This window comes from Syngnathoides biaculeatus, chromosome 12 (assembly GCF_019802595.1).
Source record: "Syngnathoides biaculeatus isolate LvHL_M chromosome 12, ASM1980259v1, whole genome shotgun sequence".
In the NCBI taxonomy this organism is placed as follows: Eukaryota; Metazoa; Chordata; class Actinopteri; order Syngnathiformes; family Syngnathidae; genus Syngnathoides; species Syngnathoides biaculeatus.
The window spans coordinates 20,892,371-20,900,735 of record NC_084651.1 but is presented as its reverse complement, the minus strand read 5'-3'; the positions used below and the strand labels follow the sequence as shown (position 1 = coordinate 20,900,735).

General features: G+C 40.5%; 1 protein-coding gene across 3 annotated transcripts in view; it reads right to left on the bottom strand.

Annotated features, from left to right (window-relative positions):
• Positions 1–2,364: 2,364 nt before the first annotated feature.
• macrod2 (mono-ADP ribosylhydrolase 2) overlaps positions 2,365–8,365 on the bottom strand; it is a 460,594-nt gene continuing 454,593 nt past the window's right edge. For all 3 annotated transcript variants that reach the window (XM_061836387.1, XM_061836389.1, XM_061836388.1), the window contains exons 18-20: positions 6,337–6,372; positions 4,815–4,886; positions 2,365–3,492 (exon numbers count right to left, since the gene is read on the bottom strand). In XM_061836387.1, the coding sequence (XP_061692371.1) occupies positions 3,470–3,492; positions 4,815–4,886; positions 6,337–6,372 (131 nt within the window). In that variant the 3' untranslated portion in view covers positions 2,365–3,469. The remainder of the gene's footprint in view (positions 3,493–4,814; positions 4,887–6,336; positions 6,373–8,365) is intronic.

The window sequence follows — 8,365 nt, the reverse complement described above, 5'->3', positions numbered from 1 at the left end:
ATTAGATTAAAATTCCATTCAAATTTGTTTTGCTCTAACTGTGAGTAATATTACCTGAAACTTTGGGCTGTAAAAACTCCAAAGGAATGAGAAATTGTAATGAAAAATAAAACAGCTTTAGAATTTCTCAGATAAAAGGCGGCACACACGTTAGCTTCATCCTCTGCTGAGTTTTCTTATTTTCCTTAAAGGACTGTGATGCGAGCTTTGTTTTGCTCCTGACAACAGGAGGGAGGTGGATTATGGTGTGGATGTCACTCCTCTGCATTGTCACGAAACGATTCACTATGAAAGCAAAAGGGAAATCATCGGACAAATCTCCAAACGATTCACTGCATTGCCGATTGGTAATGAAAGTTATTATGATTTTTATAGACAAGAAAATAAAGCTATGTGATAGTGAATGACTGGCCTTATCTGTGCTATGGCAACAATGGCAGTAAAACTTTGCTGTTCACTTGAGTCAGCACATTATTATCACGCCGATAATTAGAGCAACAAAAGGGAAAGGGACAAGGACAGAATTAGTTTATCTAATTCTTTTTCTCTTGTCTTGTCACAAGGGGCCATCAGAACCAGACAAATGCCCCCCCCCTTTTTTTTTTTTTTAGTCAAACAATAAATGTGATCCGCGTCCTGCGCTGCGAGACTTGAATCGACACATTCTCTCTCTCTCTCTCCCTTGTTCAAAGCAGCACTGGAGCTCCTTTCAACATTTTTCAGCGCTTCTCCACACCTTTGAAGGCAGGCATCCATAATGAGTGGCTTCAATTTTAAGCCCAATTAGAGTGTTTATCTCAGCTTAGTTCACCTATGGTGCTGCCTTTGCCTCTTGTGGGGTGTTGATGAATTTTCATGAAGGACAAACACTGTACTTCAGATAAAAAACGTTTATCTTGTGCTGGGATTTAAGGCTTTAGAGCTGGAATTATTTCTCCCCAATTTGTTTGTGCTGTGTTAACATCAACCGTGGCGCAGACTTGCGATGGTGTGGCATTGGCGGGGGCTGGAAATGCATGTTTATGTAAGACGGGGCCCTCAGAGCTTTCATGTGGAAAATGGAATAAATGGCGCACATCGCATATCAACCAACAGCACCTTGATGATCCCTGTCAGATCGAAAGTGACATAAACATGAAAGCTACACATGTCAATCAAAGCTTATCACAAACGTGAAATATGTGAACATGCCGATGTGTAGAATTTTTTTGCTGCCAATGTTACTACGCAGTGACGGATAAACAACCTCTTTCACGGTAATTCTAACATTGCAGCAAGTAGAATGCGGCGCCGCGGGCTGTTGTTGTGCAACGTGCGCTTTGTTATTGTAGCACTGATGTGGCTGCGATGCCAAGGAGCCCATGCACAGCGGCAGGACCGTGGAGCCGTTTCCCCTGACACTGATCTATGCCGCCGATTCAGGGAACCCTCGGCTCTGACATGCAACATTTAAATGAAGTCATTAACATTTAAACTCTCTTTCTTCCAGGGACAATCCGTGCTGACATCCGCTTGGCCTTTCTGCAAGTTGGTGGAACATAAATATGGAAGCTGCCAAAGGGGTGTGAAAACTTGCTACCTGTCAGGAGTAGTGGGTTCCCCCTGCTCAAAATACTGGATCTTACTTTGGTACTTGTGGTTTTTAGTTTATGTTTAGTGCAAATGAGCCAACAGCTGTGGACTAATACACGTGTGAATAAAAGTGGTGGCAACTAACTGGACAAAAACACCCAAGGACGTGTCTTATCATGTCTTTTTTTTTTTTTTTTTGGAAAGTGCCAGCGTTATTCAATTTGCAATTGCAAATATTAAAGTGCCATCATTAGAAATGACCTTCACAGTAAATCTGCTCATTGAGCTCGTATTTTTCCAAGTCTGTGAATCACTCATTTAAAACGTGGGCTTCACTCCCTTGACCTGCGAGCATTGCAGTTAGCAACGTGGCAAGCAAAGACAGCAAACAAACTGAAGCTCCCCACCCACACCGACCAACTTCATTGGATGATGCAAACCGCTACCACCAGAGGCACACATATCAAGACTCGCCGGAGTTTCTCAGTGGATTTCTGAGGTGAGAATGTCTGTCAGGCATTTCGTCTCATTTGATTTGGGTGTGGGGTGGTGGGGAGCACCTGAGAGGTGGCGTGCATGAGCTCACAGGACATACTAATTATTCCCGTCTACCCAGAGACGCCCGACTGATTGCTCTGTTACAGGGGCTCGCTTATAATGTATGCGCTAAGGTAATTTTAACTGTACCCAATGCAATCAGAATTAAATAAAACATGAGGCAACATTAGATGTGTGGCATTCAAAACCGAGACGTGCCTTTCATTTCAATCTTTATTAGTTCTTTCAGTTATATTTTAGCAAAGCAAACATCGAAGTATGAAGGCATCTTTTATACAACTCTTAACTTATTTGATCATCAGTTGTGGCACCACTGAAAGTGAGCCAGAAGGAAAACTAAAAATCAGAATTCAAGAACAATCAACAGGTGCTAGCCATTTAGATGACTGATAAATGACAAAAATTAAGTCTGAAAAGAAAAGTTTGAATTAATACTTGTACCATCTCCTTAACTCTGTAATAGCGATTGCATGTTTTGATGTGAAGTAAGGCAGATTTTTCCACAATATTTGACAATCTGAAAAGGAGGCAAGCAGAGACAACTCATTTTTGTAAAAGTAATTTGCTGGCATGCACAGGAAATCGGTAAAGGGAAGGGGGGAGACTGTTGAAGGTGGGGGAGGGAGATGCCAAGTCCATTTGTTTGAGACAATCATAAATTTTAGACTGGGATGGTGTTGGGAAGTAAAAAAAAAAAAGGTTGATGAGAAACCAAGACCTTGGTCTAGGTCAGTGGTTTTCACATTTTGGGGGGCACACCCACGTTTTTGGAGATTAGCTTTTTCCGCACCTCCCCCCACTGCTTGAAGTTTTCTCTGACAGGATGGGTGGGGGGATGCTAGCACTGAAAATTGGAAACCTTGGGGGAGGAATTGTAAAATTGTCGGGGTGGGGTCTACATCAAGGTGGCCTGAACTGAAGTATTGTTTATAGGAATCTACAAGGGAGATATTTGAGTTGTTGGAACAAAACCTCACTGAACCTGAATTGGACAGCCAGCAGGTAGGTACCTTTTGTTCTCTCAGTGGGCGTGGCGCTATCAAAGAGACTCATTTCATCTCATGCCATTCAACCGCCACAAAAGCAATGTTATGACACTTTTTATGGTTGATATGTTCAAGTCCTTCCAGAAGGTTTCACACACAAACACGACTTTAGGGCTCGGGGATGCATTAACAAATAAGAAAGGGGCAAAACAAAGCTAAAAATGTGAACGATTGGATGTCTCAAACCTGTGACCCCACCCAAACCGCAATTGGGCTTGCGTTATTCTGTTGCGAATGGCGTCCACTTAGTTTGCTGGCTGTCATATGAGGTGGATTGTCCTTCCTTTAGGCTGTCATTCTTTCTTCTCAGCAGCATCTACATAGAAAAAAATTTTTTTTGTTTTTTTTCTCAATTAGGATTGTCGCAGAGTTTAATTTTTGGGTTCAAAATACATTTACTGTGTATACCTCTTTTTTGTCTCTCAAACTTGTACACATGAGGTCTGAATATGTCGGTAAAAGCTTGTCCATATAAAAGTGTCTCCTAGATTTATTAAGTCACTCATATATGACCCAAATTTCTTTCAGAACCACAGTGCTGGTTTGAGATTCAGGTTTAATTTGTTCCTGGATCATTCTCGTAACTGAAAACCCGATCGCAAATCCGCTTTCTCCAATAAAGTGACTGGAAATGGACTTTCATCCGTACTAGTCTCAAAACATGTGTAACGCTTTTCAAGGCACTTGAACAACCGACAATCGTGGGGCACATAGTGTACGTATGTTCACACATACACTTCGTTTTTATTTTTCACTGTCCCACATAATTAACATTCAATTGTCCCTGAAAACAACCCAACGGTTCAGGCAATAATTCCAATTTCAGAAGTAATCTTTAATTTGAAATCTAGGCTAAGTGACATCAAATGATTTTCCTGTGCGCTTTTAATATTAATTTAAAAATATTATAGAGTGTACTGCCTCACCAATGGCTCAAAGTTACTGCTTATTAGTTTTGTTTGCCTGGAAAGCCTTCAACGCTTAAATCAGATTCCCATTATTTGTCTTAAAAAAAAAAGTCAAATGCAGAACACATGCAGACATCAAAATTTCTAGTACGCTGTAGAACTACTTCATTCCAATTACATGCCCTGTTATTATGCCCAAATCTCAGTGGGGACCTGAAAATAACAGCATGGTATTTTTTTGGATCAAATATGATTTATTTGCATGATTATTGCCCCTACAGTCTGTCTTCTCCGCACCTTGGAATAATATGTATTGCACACTTGATTTATTGAACGCCTGATCGCGGAGTTTGCAGGCAATTTATCACACTCAATCTCCACAGACATGCTGACACATTCATACTAAAATACCAGGGTCATAGCTGTGGACCTGAAATGGGGCTGGGGGGTGCTTTTACAAATGCATTTGGCCCTGAAGACTGCCTGCCTGATGTCTTTGCCTGCTCAGACTAAGAGATGGAGACAGATGAGGAGGAGAACACGAGCTCTGCGGGGGATACGAAGAGGGTGAAGCTGCGTCGCACTCGGCTGGCTGTGCAGCGTGGATTGGCACATTTGGCTAAATAATTCCAAGGAAGCCACAAGATGGAGTGAATTTAAAGTTAGCAGCTAAGGCTCCCTTTGGAGTGTTCTGAATAAATGCGAATACATCCTCCCGTGTTTTTCTTACCTTTGGACTTAATGCTGTCAGTCAGATTGGATTCAGGTTCCTCTGAAGTCTCAACATGATTCTGTACCCCATCTAAAGTGAATAAAGAAGTGGGAGTGAAAAGGGAAAACGACAACATAAGCAAGGCTTATCAAACCTATGGCCCACAGGCCAGAACTGGTCCATCAGTGGGTTTCAGCTGGCCCATGGCGATAGAAAACACATTCACTGCTATTTATATGTAAAAAGTAATTTTTGTTGGTATTTTTTTTTTCCCACTGGAGTGTTCACTGACAACACTTAAATGATATTTATGATCAACTGATCCACTTGTAAAGGCCAAACAATTTCAGGAGTACACTATATAAAATTGGGGTCATGTTCACACTAGAATTCTGTGAAAGTGTAGAAATGTTTTAAGATCTTCAATATCAAAAGCTTCACTTCAAAAGAGATGTTTTGTTGGAACCTTTTTTTCCCCCTTGTATTGCTGCAATTTATATTTTGATATATGTATTTGCAAAGGGTGCATAAAACAATGGTGCACTCTTACTGATTTACAATACAATAATACAATACAATAAGTTTCCCAAAGTACTTGCTGGTAAAAGGGGTTTCCTTCTTGTGGTAAAAAGTGGTTCTTTATGGAGCACAGAAGCAATAAAAGTGAAATTTACAAAGAAAACTGAGCTTTCAAAGTCATTTGGACTGAGCTAGTTTAGCAAGATAGCCCAGCAAATAAACATTTAGCAAACAATTCACTCTGATCATCCAGTCACTCACAGCTTTACTAGTTAAACACCAAATTACCAGTGCCAAACCTGTCACCGGGAAGTTTTTCTGGGGTGACATGTCACATTATGTATGCACACGTGCGTTGTAAACCTTAATTTGTCCTCTTTTTTTCAATTTCACTTGTAATAAACACGAAAAAGAATTTACAAACAGGTAATTAAATTTCCTTTGGGAATGAATAAGGTATCTATTTATCTATCTATGGAAGTAAGGTGTTTAGTTCTGGGACATTTCGAGAACAGCTCTCCTCATGCAACTTATCAATTGCTTAAAATGTCTTCCATCCATCACTATCTGCAGCACTGTGAAGAAGTACTTAGCGTGTCTACCTTACAGTTCTGAGGTTTTGGATTTGTGTTTGGGGTGCTCTGGCTTCCACCCACCTTCCAAAACGATGCATATTAAACATTCACGAGACTGGAAAGACGAGATGAGGATATAGTGTATAGATATTTAATTTATTTTGAACTAATTTAAAGTCATCAACGTATTATGCTGCTTGGATCACATGACTGACTAAATTTTTCAACTTGTAATAACTAACAGAATCCAATTTTAGTGTAACCCACCTAACCCTGCATGGAAACATTTAATTTTTTTCAGAAAACAAACAAACAAAAAGGCGGGAACAACTTTAATAGATCTAAGAATGTGAGCAGTAAATGGAGGTGGGGTTTTTTTTTGCATTACATCACTTCAACAAAACGGGGCAGGATAGAGAATGTGAAAGAGAAAGTGATTTGCTCACCTCCAGTGCTGGTGCCAGGTGCAGGTTGGGAGGCATCTGCAATATGACACACATTTCATTCTTTGATGTAAATGAGTTCAAATCATAAATGTATAATTATTGCATAAGGTTATGACATTACATGTTTCACACTGCCACTTAATGGCCTCTCAGCCCTGAAAATTCAGCGCTTTCCTTGAGTTGCACTTTAAAAAAAGCTGAGAAAAACCAAAGCGAGTAGGGAGAGAGATGCGTGCAAAATTAATTACAAACTGCCATCCCTGTAAGGCAGCCTGAGAACGCTGCCCCCCCGACTGCGCCAAACCTCCCTCCACATCCTCAACACGGCCTGTTATCTCTGTAGTCACACAACTCTTTCCTTCTTCCTCACTCCCCAAGCAAACCTCACTGCTTCCCCCTTTTGCAACAACAATCAGGCAAACAAAGCACGCCATAAAAATACCCGCTCTCCCCCCGCGGCCTGGTGGCCCAGCGGCAGCGTGAGATACACCCGCTTGGCTCTGAAAGAATAGCGAGAATTGAAAGCATTCTGCAACCTGCAGTGAAGGTCAAATCATCACCAAAATAAAAACAAGGAGTGATGCCGGTAAGTAGGCTGCAACTTGTGTAAATGACTTAGGATGACAGTGCAAAAGGATGCATGGATCTTCATCTAGATAATGATATTCAGTAATGCAATGGGCTTTTCCCATCATTTCAGTCACACGCTGTGTTGTCTGCTAGTACCAGGTTAAATCATTGTTTGACAGTCTTCTATTCTCTGGAAATCACTTCTCTGATTCCTGCTATTTTATCCCTACTCAAAATTAATGTGCCCCAAAACAGAATGGATTTCTTTTTTTTTTTTTTTTTTTTTTTTTTTTATCTGATGCAACTATCTGAAGTTTTTAATCTCTGTTAGTCTTACGGCAGGAAGGATGAGGCAACAACAGACTCAGACTTTTTGTGTGTGATTCCTCTCTAAGGCACAGAATTTCCCTCGGGGGATATAAGCCTCTACAAACCAAGTTGCTGAGGTTTTAGAAATCAAGAGTCAATGGTTAAAAGAAGTTACATGAGGTTTCAAGAAAATACAATCAGTGTCCAAGCATCAGTTACAGTTAGAGCCCATGCCCAGTATGTATTTAAACCAAATACTACAAAACTGACCACATGTGGATATGAAGTAAATTGGATTTATGTAGGGATATTTCGATGTGGTATGAGACAAGAAAGAAAAAAATAAACTGTTTCAAATCTTGTATACTTTGAGTTCTTCATTTCTCCACACAGGCGCAGGGAGAGGGTGCAAACTCCATAGAGGCGAGTCCAGGATTGAACCCAGGATCTCAGAACTGTGAGAACAACGCTTTACAAGCTGAGCCACCTTCTCCACTGTGAACCAGATGTACGTTTCCCATTTTTCTCCTAAAAAAGATTACTTTTTAGCAATGCACATAGACTGCATGTTTACAGACAGCACAATGAAACCTCTCAAGAACACCCTGTCAACAGTCAAGCGGGATGGAGGATTCATAATGCTTTGCTTTATTTGGTAATGGAAGTGCTTTGCGTCATCTTGACCTAACTGCTCCTTGATATCATCATTTACACTTGGTATAAATATGACAACTCCCAACAAACTTTTTACGGGATGGAGATCTTGTTTTTAACTACTTATAAGTTTTTTTTTTTAATCAAGCATTTTTAACCTGAAACACATCGACACCCCTGACTAGTGTACTGAATAGTCGATAGACCTCCACCCTGATATGAGCTTCATGACGACGTACGCGTCTTACATGGCTGTTCCGATGTTAGTAGTGCACACCATGTATGCACCCGGTCAAAATTGATCACGTCACATGTAAACATACGATCAAAGATCTTAAATCAGAATGATGAAAAAAAGTCTCCATGTAAAGCTGGCTACTGTGTGGTCGAGCCGTTGAATACGAGCCCTCGATCTGTGAATCAAATATATGTTAATGTTCGTTATAGTCATTTACTGGCTGAACAACGTGGACCATTGAGGTTATGCTTAAAGTTA